The 22,103-nt window shown below is 34.3% G+C and overlaps 2 protein-coding genes across 6 annotated transcripts; one reads left to right on the top strand and one right to left on the bottom strand.

Moving 5' to 3' along the window:
- The first annotated feature begins 3,752 nt into the window (after positions 1-3,752).
- On the top strand, positions 3,753-11,753 carry LOC110686200 (G-box-binding factor 1-like). 5 transcript variants are annotated; one of them, XM_021862802.1, is made up of 12 exons: positions 3,755-4,006; positions 7,915-8,003; positions 8,140-8,190; positions 8,758-8,844; positions 8,936-9,025; positions 9,151-9,314; positions 9,645-9,699; positions 9,871-9,919; positions 10,034-10,248; positions 10,628-10,705; positions 10,785-10,910; positions 11,315-11,753. In XM_021862802.1, exons 2-12 carry the CDS (start codon positions 7,944-7,946, stop codon positions 11,393-11,395), a joined length of 1,056 nt encoding a protein of 351 aa, XP_021718494.1. In that variant the 5' UTR covers positions 3,755-4,006; positions 7,915-7,943; the 3' UTR covers positions 11,396-11,753. The 5 variants fall into 5 exon arrangements, with proteins under 5 accessions (XP_021718496.1, XP_021718494.1, XP_021718493.1 ...); XM_021862801.1 differs by having other exon boundaries at positions 7,908-8,003; XM_021862799.1 differs by having other exon boundaries at positions 7,880-8,003.
- A 1,334-nt stretch (positions 11,754-13,087) lies between these two features.
- On the bottom strand, positions 13,088-15,760 carry LOC110686199 (scarecrow-like protein 15). The gene has a single exon (XM_021862798.1). It carries the CDS (start codon positions 15,573-15,575, stop codon positions 13,767-13,769), a length of 1,809 nt encoding a protein of 602 aa, XP_021718490.1. The 5' UTR covers positions 15,576-15,760; the 3' UTR covers positions 13,088-13,766.
- Positions 15,761-22,103: the final 6,343 nt, after the last annotated feature.

The following is a 22,103-nucleotide window of genomic DNA, read 5'->3' as shown; positions in this document are numbered from 1 at the left end:
CCACCAAACCCCAAAATTGGCTTGAATTTGGGTTTTAAAGGTCAAATTCGACCATGAAAACTCTAGATCTAGAGTAATCTAGAGTTTTCATGGTCGAATTTGACATGAAAAACATGTAACTTTATTTTTTAAAATTAAAACCCTAGAATTCCATGGTCGAATGTCACAAACAATACCGAATTTGGAGAAAGAAAGAACAAAGAGAAAGAGAAAGAAGAGAGGAGAAAGGAAGAGAGGCGTGAGAATTGAAAGGAGACAGGAAAAGAGAAAAGAAGAGAAGAGGAGTGGTGGTAAGAAAGGGAAGATGAGAAAGAGATCGAAGAAGAAAAGTGAGGAGAATAGGAGAGAAAAGGAGAACGAGAGAGATGGAAGAGGAGAGAGAATGTCGGATGAGAGAGAGTTGGAAAGAAAGAGAAAAGGAGAAGGGGAAAGAGAAATAGAAGAGGGAAAGAGAAGGAGAAGTGGCGGAATAAGGGGGCTGTGTTTTAGGGTATTATTTCATTTTTTTTAAGAAAAATTATATTCCATCGGAAATTCCCGACGGAATTTAAATCCGTCGGAAAGTACATATATTCCGACGAATGTAAATTCCATCGGAAATTTCCAACGAATTCCGACGGAATTGTTGAATTCGTCGGAATATATGTACTTTCCGAAGGAATAAAAATCCTTAGTAAATTTCAATTTTTCCAACAGAATAACGTGTCCATCGGAACTAGTTTGCCGGAAATAGGTTGTTTTTTTGTAGTGATATATGTGATAATGAGTTGTATACATTTATGTTGTTGTGTTATAATCATTAATAAGGAGCGAGGGAGACTTCTTAGTGCATTGGCGCAAGAGGTTGCCTCGCATCCTCGAGGTGCGAGGTTCGATCCTCACCAGCAACAAATCCCACCCCCTACCCCATTAGAGCATTGCAATCTAGGTTTCCTATGATAGGAGCCTTCGGCTAAAGCCCGGTTGGCCTCTCTTATTCTCTTCTCTCCTCCTCTCTTCTAGGGTTTCTTTAAATTCTTGGCTGTCTAGGCCGAAAATAGTCTAATTTTTGAAGAAATTAGACTATTTCCAACCCTTTTCCCTTTAATTTCTTTAGTTTTGCAATTTAGTTTTCAATAAATCTACATGAGTAGTGTAGATATTCGTCCGTCTCCCTAAGGCGGAGTGTCTCCCTATAGCGAAGTCGTTAGTTTTTGTTAGTTTTGTTGTTTGTTTTTGTTTAGGGTTTTTTTGTGTGTTAGGGTTTATTAAAAAGGTAATCATCTTTTGCCCTATTATCAATTTGTTGATAAAGAGTTGTCCGTAATTGCAACGATTGTCAAATCTTCAAAGGTGTTCAAGTGAATCAAATGAAAATCATCCTTACGGCAACAACAAATCATTAGGCCGTCTCTTCGAAAAGGCTGTATATTCCAGTGATGTGTGTGAGAGATATACCACAATGCAATATCTATTCAACAATCATAGCTTTGATGAAGGAAACCCTTATTTGATTCATTTTTATGTATTTGTTGATTTAGATTCCATTTGTAGATGGCGTATGGCTTTTGATTAATGAATTGATTGATTGGTAAGTAATACTCTCTCTGTTTTAAATAAGGGTCTTAATTTGACGGACACACATGGCAATACAAGACTTTGACCAACTATGTCATTAATTATCAATATATACTCCATCCGTAATTTATTACTTGATCCATTTTTCCATGCGCGGAGTTTAAGGAGGAACAGTATAAAGTAATAAAATATGATGGAAGAATAAAAGAATCTATATATAAAATAAAAAGTGATCAGTATAAGTGGAGAGAAGAGAGAATATAAAAAAATGATATGCGGGAATCACTAGTGGAAATTAGTAAAATATAATTAAAAATTTCCAAAAAAGAAAATAGTGCAAGTAATAAAATACGGCCGCAAATAGAAAGTGGAGCAAGTAGTAAAATGTGGAGGGAGTATATATATATATATATATATATATATATATATATATATATATATATATATATATATATATATATATATATATATATATATATATATATATATATATATATTAGACTTCCTCCTTTCTCCATATATTGCAACAATTATCATTTTAGAAGGTTTCGCAAATATTACAACATTTCCCTATTCCCTATTTGTACATTCTCTCTCTCTCTCTCTCTCTCTCTCCTTATCATATGGGTCCATACCTTTATTCTCTCTATCTCTCTCGTTCTCTTAAAATCCGTGTCCAACCTCCATGTTGTAATATTAAGGGATAGAACGAAGTATGTATTTATCATGTTTAATTATGAAACGCCAACGTTGATCAAAGTGGTGATTGTATGTGAGTAGTGCAATAGTAATATTTGGGCACTTGAAAAGAAATGAAGTTGTCGGATAGGACTCTAGGACTATTTATCTTTACTAAGGTATTATTTGGTTGACGAGCGAATTCATTTCCCATAGGCGATTGCATTTCATTGGAAGTAAATCCCTATATTCAATTTCCTAGAAATTGCATAAATTTGTTTGGTTGTTAAAAAGGAATTTGCAAATCATGAAAAATTTGAGTTCCCATGCGGACTTGGTAATTTAATTCCTACAGTTTGTAGGTATTAGAAATTTCCTTGAATTTGCAATTCCTACATACTCTCTCTGTGTTTAAATAAATGAAATGTTTTTCTTTTTCGACTGTGTTTAAATAAATGAAAGTTTCATTTTTAAGTGACTTCTCTCTATTTTTTTAATAATATTCTCTGTATTTTTTTAATAATATTGTACTAACACTTATATGGTTCCCACAAAATCCTTTCTTCTCTCTCCTCAAACTTATACATCACTACCTATTATTTTAATAAATTCAACTTACCTTCTTAAAACTCCGTGAAAGTCAAAAGTTTCATTTATTTAAACACGGAGGGAGTATGTTAGATTTTATAGTCAACCAAATTAAATTACTCTCCCATTTTTAAATTTCCATGAATTTTCAATTTTTGTATTTGTTTTGTTCAACCAAATAAGGCCTAAAAATATGCAAAAATGACACTGGGCCCAAATTGGCCCAAGGCACAATAACAAGGGTATTACACAACTACACAAGGAAACCAAAACTAGACAAGACTTGTGTTAAAGCTGTGCATCATGTGGTTAATTTTTTTGTTAAAGAAGCACATCATGACACAATACAGTACAAAACATAAGGAAAATTAATATTAAGATGACAAAAGCACAAAAATTAAGTTAAGTAGCCACAACATGACCATCATGCAGCCATATTGGGATTTTAGCCAGAAAAAAAATATCATGGACCGAGTTTTACCAACTTATTGACATAACATTAAACACGACTCAATACGATCCAATGCCATCTTTATACATAATAATATTAATTCAATTTAATTTCGAAGACTCATAACACACCCATTTTTAGAAAGACCGACAAAATTTGTATCTTTCTCAAATTCAAAAACTAAGATTATACATAATTAGCAAATAATTTACGTTCAAAACAATTTCTAGATAAGATCCAAAACTCAAAAATAAGTGACAAATGAGTAACCATAACAACAACAATAATAATAAAATAAACTTAAATTCAATCAGTTGCGCAACGCATGATGACAAAACAAACAAAGATGAGTCATACAGCCGCATAGTTTTCATTTTCAACACTCTTGTCCATTCACAATTCGACACCTGTAATCCCTTTCTTCTTCAACGTGTCAATCCCGTAAAACCCTATTACACTTTCTCTTTCTATCTCTGAAACCAACCAACTTCAATTCTGCGGCACTTACTCACTTCACTCTCATGAACTTACTCTAATTTCTTCATCTTCTTAAAAAATCCAATCTTTTTTATTATTTTCCAGTAAAAATCCTTCCTTTTTTAATTTATTTTATTTTTAATTTGAAATAAGACAGAAATGAAATAAAAACCAAGGTTGTTGTATCCGAGTTGGACATCCACCTCACTCACACCTTCTTTCTTAATTCTTGCCCGCCTACTTTCTCTCTCTCAGGTACTTCCCTTTCTCTCTCCTCTCTTTTTTTAATTAATGGGATTTCTCTTAATTTTTCTTTTGATTTTCCCTTTAATTCTTGTTAATTGTTTTTATATTTTGTGATTATTTTATGTTTTTTTTGAGAAATATCTAATTTTTGTTGGTAATCTAATAAATCCCTTTTGAGAAATTTCAATTTTTTGTGAAATTGAAGGTTGAGATAGAGAACTTTAATTGTTGGGTTTGTTGAATTTGTGGTTGTTTGGTGTAAAGTCGTAAGAGAGAGTCACAAAGGGTAAATGATGTATTCGGGATTTGATCCGGGTTTTGAAGGGGTTGAATTATGTCTGGGTTTACTGGGTTGAGTAAAAAGAAAGAAAAATGGAGAAAAAAAAAAGGATAGTATAGTATATGAGGAATTAAGAAGCTCGCAATTTTAGGTATATAAGGATTTTTTAGAGTTTACATGGTAAAATTCCCATATTTCTGTTTAGATATATATTTGCAACCATTATTTCAGTATTTGGGCTTCTAACTGAATTTATCCTCTAAAATAAGTAAAGTTTTCCATATTTCAGCTGTAATTAGATCTAAGCTAATCTTCTTTTAAGTGGATTAATTTAGGACCTTTACCTTTTCTCTCTATTGAGGGTTTTGTGTTTGGATGAAAGGGAGGATATTTGCTTTGTACGGTTAGTTTTGTGAGGGAATTTGAAGGTAAATTTGGTTTACATATTGCTATTTCATTCATCATCAATCACATGTAAGTTTGCTGTTTTGTTATAAGAATATATGATCTCTTACTTGTTTCGTTTGTCGGCCGTTGTGCCTTGTCATAGGATAGATAGGGTTTAGTTTGAAGATTTGGTGATGATAAGTTCTAACGTATTGGAGTGTTGTAGTGGTCCTAGAGGATAATAGCTAGTTTAGTGGGGGTGATGCTATCTACATCATTGCTCTTCGTAGTTCTCTCTATACACCAAAAATGATAATTTTCAGTGTTGAATCTAATGGTGATTGTGAACTAAAAGTTATTTCGTTGAAGTCTTAATGACTGTTATTAGCCGGGAGTTGTGGGGGTGGGTTGTTACATCTTGATTTCATCCTGTAAAAAATAATAGGTTTAAGTATTTGCTTCTTAATATTAAAGCTTCTCTTAATGACTTTTTATCTTCGCTCCCTTTCTTTGTCCGTATCTCAATTAAAAATGCAGTGTATTGGATCGCTTTTTAAATTTATTTTTGCCCTCCCTTTTTTTTAAAAGTTCCTCTACTGCTTGTACTAGATCGTAAAGGATGGAGGAGGAAGATTTTTGTGGATGACTATGCGAAATAATCACATTTGGTTCATGTAGCCGATCCCACTTATGGGATTAAGGCTTTGATTGATTGATTGATTGCTTTTATATTTTAGTTATTGGGGTATTTAGGTTTTCTAATGTCCCAATGTTTGAGACTGATTATATCATTTATCTGTTCCTCATAGCATGATGAACTTTTACTATGATTTTGTATTTAAATTTTTTTAAGGGTTGGGGGGGGGGGTGTTGTCAGTTGTGCACTTCTTCTTTTCTAAGTTAAGGGGTTGCCCTTGGATGCCCACATTCCCATATAGAACATGAAGGTTTGACTAATCGACATTGAAGGCTTGTTAACTAATCCTTATGAGATTGATTTGAGGTCTTCAGCTTGCGCTGGCCTATTAAAAGGCAACCTTGTTTTTATCTGTGTAGATAGAATTCCTTATTTGTGTATATCCCGTAGGACGCACTTCTGTCTTCAGACTGGGGGATAACCTTAACTGTCCACGAATAGCTCTGAATATAGGTATGTGATACATCTGTAGTTAACTTGTACTGGAGATAGTAAAAATCCCACCGTTACAATTGATCCCATTGGTGGGATTCCAGGTGAAGCATTGGCACTTAGCCCTCTTACAATTGATCCCATTGGTGGGATTCCAGGTGAAGCATTGGCACTTAGCCCTTGCTCACAGGAACAACAATAGCTTTAATTCTAGTCTCCCCAGTTGACTGGCCTAACAAGTAACAAAAGATTTTCCCAAAAGGGTGATTGAATGGTGAATATAGTCTATCTGCCGGATTTCGTTGTTTTAATCTCTTTGATAATCCCTATCTATTGAGTATCAATAATTCTTGATCCTACAGCTTAAATGAGGATATTGGTGGCATCTTAAAAAAACTTGGTCTCCAAATCATACATTATCCAATCTTTCTTTCGAAAGGGATATTCGACAAAGACACACACCCATCTCTACCTCATTAGTATGAGGTTCCAAATAACTAGTTTTCTAACTAGATTAAAAACTCATATATCTAAATAATTGCCAACAAATTTTTTTAGTAAATTTCTAAGAACCACCTACTTCAGTGAGACACTTGTGAATCTAAAGATTGGACTACCTAAGCCAAGCTACCGCCCTTAGAAAGGAGTGCCTTAAATGTACTAATAGCTATCTAAGCCAAGCCGAATACCTATACAGCTGTGAATAAAACCTTTTGCTAGCAAAATCTTGTAATTTATTCTCCAACCACAAGTATTAGAGCAACTAACCAAAATATGGTAAGTATGTTGAGGGCAAAATAGTTAGGAGTCAAGAACAAGTCTTTTAATATGGCATTTCAGTGGGCCTAGGTGGAAATTTTTATACAACCAAGCTAACCCAATGCTTAGATATAAACCATCTAGGATACATAAGAATCCCAGACTGCAATAGGATCCTTATGATTGTAGTTTCACTTGCCGGGTTATCATATCTACCCTAACTAATTTCCATGCCAAAGAAGTGTTAGCCCAACCAAAAAGATGAGCTAGTAATACATGCATCAATAATTATGAAGAAAAAATCCGTGTTCATTCGTGCTATTTGATGGAAACTACAATCCCTTGTCTAAATATATTTTTAAGCGCACGATATATTGGAGAAAATAAGGCTCAATCCTTGAAAGCTTTTAGATAAAGGTTCTAAAAAGAAGATTGACTAGGGAAAGAGGCAAGTGGTGCTATCAATAAAGGTCGTAATTATAATTTGAAGCCATTGAAGAACTGATCTGGTGGTCTATTGGTCTGAAAGATCGTCTTTTCCCACTCAGTTGTACTTATATTTTTAAGCTTCTTGCACCTTTCACTTTTATCTTTTCCTGCCATTTTCACCCCATAGTTTCCTTTGCTTGGCTACATGTAAGTTATATCATCATCGATTCCTTGATGTAAGTTTTCCCTCTTTATTGATAGTTTTTTCTTGGATTAACAACTGACGTGATTCTTTGACTGGGTTAGTGTGGGCTAGATCACTCCTGCTTGGATGCTACTTAACTTTCTTTTACTTGGGCCCTGATCCTAATTGCTCATTTGGGAGTTGGGACTAGATGACATGTTGTAGAATGACAAGCCCACTTTAAACTGATGACTGAATTAACTGATACGAATATTATAGTTTCAAACACCATTTCATCACTTGTAGCAATGTTAAGACTGAAAAAAGGCGTAGTTTTCATATATTATTTAAATTTCCCTATTTTGGTACATTGTACACTTTACAGACGATTTCCTGCTTCTGTAAAACAGTTACATCAGTAGTTAGTCCTTCTGCCTTAGTAATTTCTATTGTGAACACTTGCTAGAGTGTTTAGAATTGGCTACAAAATATAGGATTAAAAATTACTAGAAGTTTGTGACTATGTCCAGTTGATCTCGGTTTCTAACTTTGCATTTGGTTCGATAACAATTTAATTTTCCTGTTTATGCGAATTCAAATTTTGGTTTAAGGAAAGTATGTGATTCTTGATTGTTTTTGCATTGTATTACTATTCAATATTTGTATGATGCATCTCATCGGATAGGTTTTGATCTGTCATATCACATATAATAGGATTTTATACCTCACAATATTTGCTTAGTCCTTAGTGGATCTGGTGGTGATTGGACCTATGTAAATGGGGGCAGCCGAGGAGCAGACACCTTCCAAGCCTTCAAAAGCAACAAGTTCAGCACAGGTTTTCTCTCCCTCTCTCTCTTCTTCCCAAGTCTTTCTGACGCTCATTCTTTTCTCCTGCCTCTTTCTGTTCATGTGTTTACTGTTTATATAGCCTAATGCCAGTCTCAATTCTTGTTTTTTCCCTATCCTTCTAGGAGACTCAGGCGGCAGTGCCATCATATCCTGATTGGTCAGGTCCCATGCAGGTTTGTGATTTGGAAAAAAAAAAAGCTAATTGATGCCTTTTTCTCTTATTTTTATTTTAAGGCTTTTGTTGTTGTTGTTCATCTTGGTCTCATGAATGGTTGAAAGTTGTTGACTCTTTCTCTAGGATTATAAGAGGCATAGGAAACGAGACATTCCAATATTTAGTATGATTGCAGTAGTGGTTTTGGTCATACATGCAATTTGTTTCCATCACTTGTTACTTGCCAGCGAAAGAGTCTCTTCTTGTGTTTGATTTAGCAGTTTTGTTATCTAAATAATGATCTGTAATTTAGTCTTTGATGTTCTCAAGTGACTTAGTACACCCGACTCTAAAGTTCAGATCCAGCATAATGGCATTTTTAAGTCTCAGGAAATGTTCAAATTGCCCCATGTTTTATTTGACTCTATAATGGAAATCATGTGACGATCTTCTTTAATATTTGAATTTCTTATTTTCCTTCTAGATATAGCATTTATACCCAACAAGTCAGTGACAGTTGTTTTTCCTTTAAATTTGAGGGTTTAGGGAAAGGTGTTTGGCTCATCCTAACTTGTAATAATTGCAGGCGTATTATGGCAACGGTGCTACTCCTCCTTTTTTTGCTTCTACTGTTGCAGCTCCAGCACCTCATCCCTATATGTGGGCAGGACAGGTAAGTCGGCCATTAGTCCCACAGTTTTGTGTCTAGTTCTTAAATTTGTACTTATATTTAATACAAATTATGGACGCTTGTCCCTCTACAGCACCCTATGATGCCACCTTATGGTACTCCAGTCCCTTACCCAGCTTTATATCCTCCTGGTGGCGTTTATGCTCATCCTAATATGGCAATGGTAATTATGACGTATAAACAATACCGATAATGAGAAATTAAAGTGATGATATCTGATATGGTAATTAAAGGTAGATGGTTGATAAATGATGATTGACACTTATTGCTCCATATCTTTTCTTGTAGACTCCAAATCCTGCTGTTGCTTTGGAAACAGAAGGAAAAAACTTGGATGTAAAAGATCAGAATTCAGCAAAAAAATCCAAAGGAAATTCCGGCATGGGGAATGAAAAGGCTGTTGAAACTGGCAAAGCAACTTCAGGCTCCGGAAATGAGGGTGCCTCGCAGAGGTGGGTGTTTTTTTTTTTGTTTTTTGGTTTATAATATTTTTGTGAATTTCTAACAATATTTTGATGCTTAGGCTCTGTTCTCTTCAACTGTAAAATAAGAAGTATTCAGAAAATTCAGCTTAATTGTTTCTGATCAGCAAAAATGATTTTTATCCATCAGCAGTTAGTTTTGATTTGTAATACTCGATAATTATCATTGATCTGTAATAATAATTGAAGCTCAGTATAAAGCATGTGAAAAGAATGGGGCCTAAGGCTAATCAATCAAGCTACTCCAATCCTCTTTATTTTCATTAATGTTCTAAACTTCTAGTTATTATTGTATAACAGCGCTGAAAGTGGAAGTGAAGGCTCATCAGATGGTAGTGATGACAACAATCAGCAGGCATGTCTTTACTGGCTGTTCTTTTTAGTTCATACAGGGAGAGTATAGAATCCAAAGGAAAAAATTTATCTAGTATCAATTATTGGATTAGTTTGAGCTGTAACATATTCTAGACTTTGTTGTGCTGTTGATCTAGTGTTTAGGCTAAACTTAGCTAGTTCTTCTGTTCAGGAAAACTCTGCAACTAAGAAAGGAAGTTTTGATCTGATGCTTGAAGATGGTATATGCTATAAATTATGTTTGATTAACATCCTTAGCTTTTTCCTTTTAGTTTTCGCTTACATTGAAGTCACATTAATGTGACATCTCATTTGAGTTTGGGTAACTTCTGTAGGGGCTAATGCACAGAATAGCTCAGGGAATGCAGCTCAGGGTTCAGTGCCAGGAAAACCGGTGGTTGCTGCTACTAATCTTAACATTGGCATGGATTTGTGGAATACTTCTGCTGCTGGTGGAGTTAAATTGAGACCAAATACTGGAGTAGCATCTGCAGTAGCTCCGGCAATGGTTGGACGCGAAGGGCTTATGCCTGACCACCAATGGATCCAAGTATGATTTTATTTCAAATCCGCTGGAATTTCTAGTTCCCCTTCTGCTTCGTGATTGTGTTTGATATTCTTTATTAAAAGAAGCAAATTAAAGTATTGTGATTTGTAAATGCTTCATTTTGAAAAGAAGTCATAGGGATAAAAATGGACTTGTTTTGCAGCAAATAGCTAATCTGTTGTGTTATATATTTAATTGATTAATTACACCTCAAGTTATGGTACATTTTGCAGAACAGCTTGAGCTTGAACATAAATATGAATGTAGAACTACTTTTTTGAGTTCAGGGAAACGCTATACTTTCATGATTTCTCTGAATACACAACAGTTAACTTGCTGATAAAAGATTACAATTCGTTTTATTGACGAACTTTTTTGGCAGGATGAGCGTGAACTTAAAAGGCAGAAACGTAAACAATCTAATAGAGAGTCAGCCAGGCGATCAAGGTTGCGCAAGCAGGTATAGGCTTTGTGTATTTTCTACCTTTTATATGACTTCTGCTGGCTTCTGAAACTCTGAAATTCTTTGGTCTTTCTAGGCTGAGTGTGAAGAATTGCAAAGAAGGGTTGAGTCTCTGAATAATGAAAATAGCAGCCTCAGAGAAGAGCTCAAGAGGTTATCTGCTGAATGCGAGAAGTTGACCTCTGAAAACAATTCTATCAAGGTTTGTCAAAACGCATCAGCTTCCCTGAACAACTTTATCTGCAAAACACATTGGTTTTGCATTTTGAATTGCTCAAAAACCATTGTCCACATTTCCTTTTATAGTAGTACCTCTGTCCTGAATCATACTTCGCAGTTCACAATATTAATTTAGTCCATCCCAAAATGAAGGCCACTTTATGAAGTTAGTATAGTTAGATTTTATAATTCCCATATATTTCGTAGTACATAGCCCTCACGACAGTTCGTAAGTATTGGTATGGTAGAGATTTCTTATAAAATGACCCTAAATCAAACACACTATCATTATCAGGGTTAGAGGGCATAAGTATTATGCTTGTTTATCTCAGTGTTTCTTGATTCCAAGACTTGTATACAAAAGTTAAATGCTTTGGTATTGAACAGGAGGAGCTAACCCAGACACGTGGACCAGATAGCTTACAAAGCCTCGGAGAAAACAATGCTTCTGGTGAGGCCGATAGCTGAAATGAGAGCTTAGATTAGTACTTCTTCGGCTCAGCTCAAAATATCTGACAAAACAAATAGGGGAAATTTCAGTTTTTAACACAGCTTATACCAATTTTTTTTTTCTCTTTTTTTTAGCCATTGATAACGCTTGTAATGTGATTTGTGATTTCTTGGTTTATGCTAAGGGGGATTTCAGTTAACGCATAAGTGCACAACCTCATTTGTCTGAGTAGAACTACTGTATAAAGATAAGTATCAGCTAGATTTTTATGTAATAGAGAGGTCAAAGTGTGTATTTTATCATATTACTCTGAATTCCAAGATGATTTCACAAATCTATTATACAACTATTGACATAAAAAGTTTAATCTTCTTATATCGAACGTTGATTATTATGTTGGCATGTTAGGTGCAGAATAACAGGTTTAGGGCACCCTAATGTGCGTAATTTTTTAACATGAAATGTCGATATATGAATCTCCCCTAGCAGATGGTTATTTTCTGCTATCATTTCCACAGCTCATTATCAACAGCGCATTATAAGTCACAATAAAAATTAAGGAGAAAAAGTTCATTGCTTGCTACTTGTGAAGATGGCAACAAATCATGGACACTCATGTTTATTTTATGTTCCGATTTCATCTTCAGTCCTCCAATTCAAACTTCACTAGTAAGACTTCATTCACACCATAGGCATTCATGCTTATTATTGTATGTACCGATCTTCCAATTCATACGATGTCGTTTAAGCTGGAATTTATATGTTCATGGTTCGTCGACCAACTCGATTCGACTCCTCGAAGATGCAACTTCTTCGAGTACAGCATCACAAATTCTTAATGAAAATGTGCCGAGTATGAATGTATGATTATGAAATGGTCAAAAGCAAACAGCCACCAATCAACCATAAACGTGTTTAGCAAATTGCATGTATTGCAATAATCAAATACGAGCAATTGCGAAAAGATCCCTTGCTTTTTTGCGGTTCCTAAGTCCTAACCAAAATTCACGTTTCCTCTTTAAAATTGGATGCCCTTTTTTACTTAGAAAAAACCTATTACGTATTTTTTATACATTGTCACAAAGTAAAGAGTCATCAGTGAACATAGCTCTCCAACTTATTTAAATCACAACTTGTACTCATTTAAAGTGAATATCAAACGATTGGCGGTCTATCTTCTAGCAAAGATGTTTCAAATTCAATCAATATCAAAAATATGTTATCTACGTATGAGTTAATTTTATAAAGGTGTCCAATATTTTTTTTTTTTATAAAAAATAACAATCGCATGTATTTGAATTTTGATTGTCATCTGAATCATTTCCTAAAAGTAAGGTTCATTTGTTTGACTACGACTTTGTAGTACATATTTGATGTAATTATGTAAAACCAAATCGTTTACCCTCTTAGAAATCATATAACACCATTAGCACAAAAAAATTTGTACAATAATGATGATGCCTCCTTACTACACACTCTCACAACTACTCCATGCATGCATGTATGTTTGTCGAACAAAATTGCATTAAAACTACATGGTTCATCATAAGCCAAATAGAATCGTCATTAGCAAAAGAGTCATATCACCTAGACATGCGATTAATTGACGAATAATCCGATTATTATCAAGTTTTTGATTAGTGAAGTTGGTTAATCGCTGCAATTAGTAATGATTTTGTGATACAATTTTCAAAACTCAAAACACATAATGAGTAAAATTGATAAAAGAGTCATGATACACTAAATTCATGAGTAACATAAAAGTTTCCAGAAATTGAACAACGGAATTGAACCAACCCCAATACATAGTGTTACTACTACATGTATTATAGAACTATAGTGGTTTAGTTGACCTAATATGTAGTAAGTGATAGGCCTAATAACCATTCTAAGCCTCTCTCCAACTTAACAGAAGGAACAACTAGCATCTATCTCCGAGTTCAAATGTTTTAGTACTCCGATCCAATTAAAACACACCATTTTTATAAGGTAGGAACAACTTAGTACCATCATGTAATTCCCTTACCTTCGCCCTCTCACTAAATTATTTACCCAACAAAAACTTAAGAACTAAATTACATTTCATTAAAGCTAATTAAACTTGATATAATGTCCGACGTGACATGTAATTAAGGTATGATTTTCTCTCTCCCCTTTTCATGATCTGTAGAGTTTTACCTACAATAATTCACATGGACAATATCATTTGCACTCTATTTTACTATAAAGTTTTGACACTTTCCACCCCCCTAAATTTAGACATTTAGCAATTGGCAAAAGTACAGATTAATGCACTCTAATTATATAATTATAGGGTGCAAAATTACTAATTAATGTTAAATACCCTCCATAAAATTAGTGGAGTACGGCTTACGTGGCGGTACCGGCTTAACACCGCCAAGCTGATGTGGCGATGAGGGGCCGATCATGCCAAAACAACATCATCTCCCCATGACGTTTCGCCACGTGGAACCCGGCAACCTGAGCCCTCCTTAACAAACACTCTGCTTGAAAATCAGCAAATTGACTGAACCCAACAGCCCTCATCCCCGCTGCCACAAACGCCTCCCTCCACGACGTCCGCCTCCCAGCCGCCACCCTCGCCGCCGCTTCCACCACCGCAAAAATCCTCGGCCGCAGCACGAACGTCTCAATCCTCCTGAGGCAATCCCCGCCGACAGAAAACCCGCCGCCTGCGAATCCACTGGCGGCGGCCACCTCGATCGACTCTATCATCCCGGTGTAGAATTCAATCCCAGCAAGGAAAGTCGGTCCAAACGACGCCGTACCGGCGTCAATTCCGACCTCCTTGTCAACCACCACGACACAGCTCGGCGATATTCCTCGGAGATCGCCGAGAAACTTCGATATCCCGCTTCGGGAATTATTCGAAAACCGGTTAAACACCGCAGGAGAAAGATGAACAGCTAGCTTTTCACCCTCCATAATCTTCATAGACTTAAATGATAATATCTCAAAAGTTGGTATTAACACAAAATCTATATGAAAATTAAGGTTAAGATCACGTGCAAATTGCATGAGATTTTCCTTAACTAGCTTACTCTCAATACCAAACTCTTCTGGAACAATCGCCGTGATCCTTAATATTATGGAAGTGCTCATCTTGGTGGTTTGATCGGTTGCTTTGTCTACGAGTTCTCGCATGAAGGACGCCCAATGACCTCCAAAACCGATGTCGAAATCGATGATATGGATAAAGGGAGATGTTCCATCGACAACGGCTTCGAGGATGGCTTGGTTGGCGGCGAAGGTGGAGAAGAGAGACACGGGGGAGATCCCCGAGAATGCTTTGCGAGCCCGTATGGTTTGGACCACCTCATACGAGGAAAGCCGAGGTGGTCGAGGTGATGATGAATTATTGTTGGTTGTGGTGGTGAGGTGTTGGAGAGCTTCCTTGAAGTAGAAGGCAGCTCTCTGAAGGGGTTTACCAACGGGTGATCTGAGACGTTGATTGAGCCGTGCCAATATCAAGTGTACTTGTTGTGAGGCGTTGGATTCGAAGGCTTGAGCTGCACGTATGAGGTCGTCAAGGAAATCGAGTCCGAAAGACGTGTTATTAGCTGCCGTGGTCTGATGATGATGATGAAGTTGTTGTTGTTGCTGTTGCTGTTGGTGATGATCGAAGGGGCTGAAATTCGGGTTGAGGTTTTGGTTGTAGGAGAAATCGCAGAAGTTGGCGTAATCTGAGGGTAGGTCTAAAGGGGGATGATTTTGGGTGAAATGATTTTGAGAGGATGGAAAATCAGGGAGGACTTGTGTAAGGTGAGATGAATCACATGGACTAATTTGGGATAATAAAAGTTTTGGATTATTGGAGTTTGAATCATCAGTAAGCCCCAGTTCAGACAGGATTGAATCCCAACCCTCTAAATTGTCCAGATCAACGTTGTTGTTATTCTTCGTCGTATCTGAAGATGGAGGTTGAGGTGGTGGAGTACTGGTGACAGTCTTGGTAGCACCCGCGGGGCTACTAGGACTACGTTGGAGGTCAAGGACCGATGTAGGCTCGTAACACAAGTTGTTGTTGTTGTTGTTGTTGCTGTTGCTGTTGTTGTTGCTACTGATGTTGCTACTAGGAGAATGGAAAGTGGTGTTGAAGTTGTTGTTGTTGTCGGCGGAGATTGGTTTTCCAGTGACGGTGTTGCAAGTTTGAGGGGTGGAAACGGGCACTTTCATTCCTAAATGAGCAAAAACAAACACCCACCTCCTTAAACTAGCTAACCTCTTCTTTTTTGGTCTCTTTCTCTTGTAAGTAAGTAAGTTGCTTGGAGTAGAGGTTTGTAAAGAAGTGTAAGTAAGTCTTAAGCTTTTTTAGGGGTAACTTGTGAAAAAAGGAGCTTATATGTATGAAAGTGGGACGGTGGGGTAGGGCTTTTTACAAGGGGGTGTTATAATTGAGGACTTTATCATCATCATCTATCTTTGCGTGCATGGTGTGTGCTGTGTTTTTTGGTGATGTGGGGATGCATGTAAATGGTATGGTGGTGGGGGTGGGAAAAAGATGTGAGTCACGTTGACATACATTCCATAGTACTCCCTCCGTCTTTAATTATTCACCCTGAACAGAGCTAATTTTTCCTTTAATTTGTTACTTTTTAGTCTAATAGACTTGATATAATAAGAGATAAAAGTAGCGAGTCAAATATAATGTACTTCCTTCGTTCATTTTTACTTGACCCGCTTTGACTTTTACACTATTTATCACTTCTCCTTTGACCGTCTTTTGTGAATTATATATATGTAAAAACATATTTGTGTGGGATCTTGTTAGATTCGTCTCAATAAATATTATCATAATATATATATTCTATAATTTTATTTATGGGGAATTAAAGTTATTGATTGTTAAAGTTATGCATTGACAAACGTGATAAATAGAACAGGTCAAGTAAAAAAGAACGGAGGAAGTACATGAGATTAATGTTATGATCATCATAATCAAAAATAAAATCGGACAATAATTCAACTGTATCAAATAAAATACGGGACAAACAATAAGAAACGAAGGAAGTATTAATAGAAATGAGGACCAAAGTTATAACATACACATACTCGACATTTGTCAGAGCTCTAAAAATATAAATATAAATATAAAAAAGAAAAAAGAGTAGGTCTTTTTATCTCTTAAAAATTTTAGAGGCTTCAAAGCCAAGCTTTTAGCTATTGCGCTTTCTATTAAGCTTTGCTTTCCATGATTCTTCCTCCACTAAGTAGCAGCTATTTGCTTCTTCACTCTCTTTTCTCTCTCTCATCATGTTTCAAGGACTACTGGACTAGTATTACACTTATTGGCTCGTCTTTCTTTCTATTATTATTTTCTTGTTTATGGAAGATCTTTTACATCTTTATGCATGTTGCCAATAATCAACTGTTACGGTTACGTTATTGGTTAATTATTGCTGATATATGGCTTTGAGCCTTTGAGTTCATCATTAGCTTGTCAATACACATGACACAATTAACTATGCATGTCATGATAACTCCCCTCTGTTTTTTTAATGTACTTATTTGAAATAATGTCTTGGTTTCAAAGCCAAAACTTTAACCGTAAAATGGATTTCACTAATGTAAGAAAAAACATATTCGTATGAAGTCTTGTAAAATCTTCACGTCTAAGCTCAATGTTTACTTTTACAATATTACAATTTTGACTTTTCGTATTCACTTTCACTCATGATTAAAAAACTCATATAAATTTTTTTCAAAAGACAAAAAATCTTATTATTATTCTTGTTACTCATATTATTTTATTACAGAACAACATAAACCTAATTTTTTTTTTCTTTTAAGAATTGTGGGAGAATTGTATCATTAACTAACGTGGTACACTTATTGTACCATATATGTTTTTGTATGCTCCCTTATGACGGATGCATGCCGTTAACTTGAGTTTTTATTGTACTACCAAACATTACTTTACGTTATAACCATTGAAATTATTATCGCCTAATTAAGCACATCAAATCATATGGAAAAAAATAATTGATGGTTGGAGGAGGGCTCTTCTCATAGCCTCAAAGGTGACAATCATCCACTCGTCTATAGGACTTGCCCCATATCATGCTCTTTCTAGCCCTTAGGGCAGGAGGGACAACCCATCTTGGGTAGGGATTTTTTCCTTCTTAGAGATTGTTTTTTTTTTTTTTGCTAACGAGGGCCCTCTTTTGTTTTTTTTGATCTAATTTCTGATGAATTGAAAATATTCTTGCCTGTTTCATTGGCTCTCCTTGCAATGTGGACAATTGACTATCATCCTGAGGTGATACAAATAATATCACATACTACCTCTTTAATTTAACGTTGCTATTTGCACATAAATTAACGTAATTGGTGAGAGATTGTTATGTTGATCGATGTGCTGAGTTATTAGCATAAGAAAAATGAGAAAAAAGTAAGAGTGTATAAAAAAAATCAGTGGTGTAAGAAAAAGTTTAAAAAAAAATATATATATATATATATAGTGAATGAAAAAGTGTTAAATAAATATCAAATGAAGATCGAGTATACGTGGTCTTACTTTACAAGTACAAATCATTATGCATGTTTTCAACCAAATGCAATTCAACAATCTTCTAGAAACAACTAATCCAAGAAATTTACAAGCAATTATATGGTCACTGATTCACATAGTCACAAACAACCTTTTGATAAGTTAGACTAATAATCCAGATTCATTGCATTTTTCCAGCATTAGAACATTTGTTTTTGAATAGTAAACTAATTATGGATCCTATAATTTCAGCAAAGTTTGACCCCAAAAATCAAGTTTTAGTAATAAAAAAAAAAGCCATGACTTTTGTAAAAGATAGGTTACCCATGCTTAAACATGCTTAAAACACCCAAACTTTAAACCCTTGTGATCTGGAACTGCTCTGTCGTCCACGAGCATGGTTACTTGAGGAAAAAAAAAAATACTTGTACAACATGTATATCACATATTCACATGTTATGGTTTTTGTTTGACATGACTATTATTTGTTTCTTTAGTAAGAAAATCTGAATATATATATAATTAAAAAACTCACATGGTAATAACGAAGCATTCATGTAAATTTTTTACTCAATTTTGTTTTATTCTAACCTAATTTTAATGTATGCAAATTAATGCTCTTTCTTGAAGTAATATATACTAGGCACTAGACGTTTATTTATGCTTTGTAATTCACATGCATCCTCATTTTAGCTTCATTAGAATCTATTTAATTAGTTATACCATTTCGATCTTATGGACACAATAATTTACTCCGTAGAATAAATAGTAAAGACATTTGAAGGGCATTGTAAGTAAAGAAATTACATAAATTAAGGCAAGTATAAAATGAACCCCATGTAAAAATTATGGGTATATAGGTCATCAAAATACATGATTGATAAGATTATTATGATCAATATTATCATTTACGAGAAAATGTGCAGCTAAATAGATATGGAGGAAGTGTAAACCAATCTTTTCATTTGTGTTGGATCGTGTTTGTTATTTACATCCAATTAGCTCTCTTGTGATGATATATACTTTTACGACTTTTACTTCTATATAAAATCACGTGTCCATATATGTTACATTCGTTTAATATTCGTTCTCAAATGTTCGACACTTACATACTTTACATTTCAAAGTGGTTCAAAAATTCCTATGTAATCGATTTACTTCTTTTATTTTATTTTTGTTCCATTTTAGAAAATTTCTTATACCACCTTAGCCCGTTTAACCCCACATATACAATTCACAATATTTACACATTTCATTCCAACCGATTACTCTTATTTTATTTATCCACCTTTTTCTTACTCCCTCAAATGACTCAAATTTAATTTCATCATTCTTATTTTACTCATTTTCTTTTACACCCACTCACTTCTTGTTAACTTTTCTGAAAACAAGAGTTCACAGTCTTCACACTATATAGAGTGACATGATAGAAAAGATGAAGAGAGTATTTGAAAATGTAAAAGAGTGTAAATTTACACCTGTAAAATTAACACCATGCATACCAAACTAAAAGAAATTCTAACAAATTAATTATCCTAGTCTCTTACGAGTTCATAGACACTAGTGGATTTAAAGATGGGGAATATTTGTGGCTTTGGCAGACATAGGTCATTTCACATCACACGCAAAATCTAGGTCTTTTCAATCGTGCAACGACAAAATAAGTCAAATATAACATGGTTGGCAAACATTTATACTAGTATTTTCTTTTCTTTAGTACTCTATATTTTCTTGATAATTACTCCCGCTGTCTTTATTTGTTTGTCATGTCAATAGATAAAATTTGAAATATTAAGAATTGATCTAAAATTTTACAAGGTATTTTAGTCTTTTTAAAAATATCAAGCAATTATTTTTGTTGATATAAAATTAATTTTGTTAAAATAATATTATATTTATTGAAATATTTTTGTAAGGTAAAGAGAATAGGATCTAGCTACCCTAACTTCAATTACAATATTTGTAATACACCCAAATTATTAACAATTTGTGTCGTCTTTTTTACTTTTGTGATCGAGTGTATGTAATTCAGTGGGATAAATGATGAAAAGATGTAATTATATGAGAAGATAAAACAATATTTAAAGAAAAAGTCTAAAAATATAAGGCAAATAAATAAAGACGACTAGGAGTACACTAAGAAAATAAACATTATCTTGATAGTATCATATGATTCATATCATAACATTTTGTGACATCAGTACTAACAACAGAACATTGATAAGTTGATTAAAAAACCTTTCTGGTAGAATATTATTACATAGTACATACATCATTTTTTAAGTGGAATTAAATAATTTTCCACTTAAAAATAATAATTTTAGATTACATAATTTCGTTTTTTTGCCTTTTAATATTTGAAATAAGGAATTTTGGTTTGAATATATACACTACGCTGTATTAACTGAATTTTTATTATATTGTAAGATAAAATGTACGAGAATATATTTATTGTATTCAAAAACACAAATTCTTATATATATGTAGTTGGCCATACCATCATAGGGGTTATTTCGTTAGTGTTATAGGAGTTACTCGTTCAGCGTTACATGGATTACTTCGTCAATGTTATAGAGGTTATTCGGTCAGTGTTGTAGGGGTTATTTGGTCGGTGTTATAGGGGTTACTTGGTCATGTTATAGGGGTTACTTTATTTTTTAACAAATGGCCACATGGTGTAGCCAACCACGCACATACAAGACGAGTTGATTCAAAAATAGCTTTGATTACATCATATTTCATGTATAATAATTGACTACGCTGACATTGATAAACTGTCATAGTTTAATGAATAGCTAAGTTTCCACCATGTATTTCTTCACTTGAACTTCACAAATTTCTAGATTTGAACTATCACTATCAACTTAATACATCTTAACCTGACCAGTAAGTCGAATATCTGTGCAAGATTTGCAATGTTCCACCTTTGTAAATGAGAACATTCTTTCTCATCGGTAGAAATATTCTTTAGAGGATCCCCATGTTATGGTACTGTATTTACTAATCCTAAACCAGGGAATCCTTTTTCGTAGAAAAATTAATAAATGATTGATGAAATCAATTAAGTAAAATACACCCAATTAAACTAAGGAACCCAATTAAGTACAACAAATTATTTCAGTATGTCACGTTAAATAGGCAAAATTACATTAATCATTTTTCAACTTGATTTTAATCTTTTTTTTTTTTTATAATATTTTCGTTTTAAAATTTCATTAATTTTAGGTTCATATCACCATGCACGTATGACACAATAATTGCTTTCTCTATATCTTTTAAATCGATAACCTGATATCTTAGTACTCAATATAAAAAAAAAAATTTAAAAAATGCTGCTCGTATCTCAGTTTTGACAATTTTTACCTAAGCCTCACTACGCCCAAATTTTACCAACTAATTTTTTGAAAAACTTCCAATTGATCTACTTAATCAATATATTATCCACCTTTTTCTTATTAATATTTTCTATATACAAGAGGTACGAGTGGTATTTTAAAATAAAGGTACGTATACATGTGGTAGTAGTGGTACTATTGCTCTATTAGTTAAAGAAGTAAAACACAAAGATGTTGAAGGGTCCCACTCCTTGACATGGAAAAATATTGTGATTGGCTAATTTATACATCTAGGGACCCACTTGGAAGCTTTATGTGTAACATGCATGTACATATGCATGCATGGATCAATGTATGTCATGTCTCATGTAATTACATGCATGGTTATCAAGGTAAGCTTGGTCGTGGAAAAGATTGCACCTTTAAGGTTAAGGGTTCAATTCAGGTTAAGGGTTTAATTCTCATTAGATATACTTTGAAAGTGGAGATCTCTTACTCTTTTCTCTCACTTTCAAAGTGTGGGATCCGTAAATATTGGACAAAAAATCGTAAGTTTTAAGGTCTTATTAAAGTCTTTCTCCATACCTTAATAATAATAATAATAATAATAATAATAATAATAATAATAATGTGTTTTCTGTGTGGTCGGGATTACTTATTTAGGGGTTACTTGGTCGGTTAAGGGTTACTTATTTTGGAGTTAATCGGTCGGTTAGTGCGTTTTTCGTGTGGCTAGCCACACCGTGTGGTCAGCTGATGACACACATCAAAATACTTAACGGGTAATCCCCCAATCGATTGAATAACCCCTAATCGAGGAGTAACCTGTTAACCTCTGGTCAATTAAGTAATTCTGACCGAGTAACCCCTGAATAAGTA

Source organism: Chenopodium quinoa, unplaced genomic scaffold (genome assembly GCF_001683475.1).
Source record: "Chenopodium quinoa cultivar QQ74 unplaced genomic scaffold, ASM168347v1, whole genome shotgun sequence".
Lineage (NCBI taxonomy): Eukaryota > Viridiplantae > Streptophyta > Magnoliopsida > Caryophyllales > Amaranthaceae > Chenopodium > Chenopodium quinoa.
The sequence above is the reverse complement of the archived record's forward strand: the minus strand, read 5'-3'. Positions and strand labels throughout refer to the sequence as shown.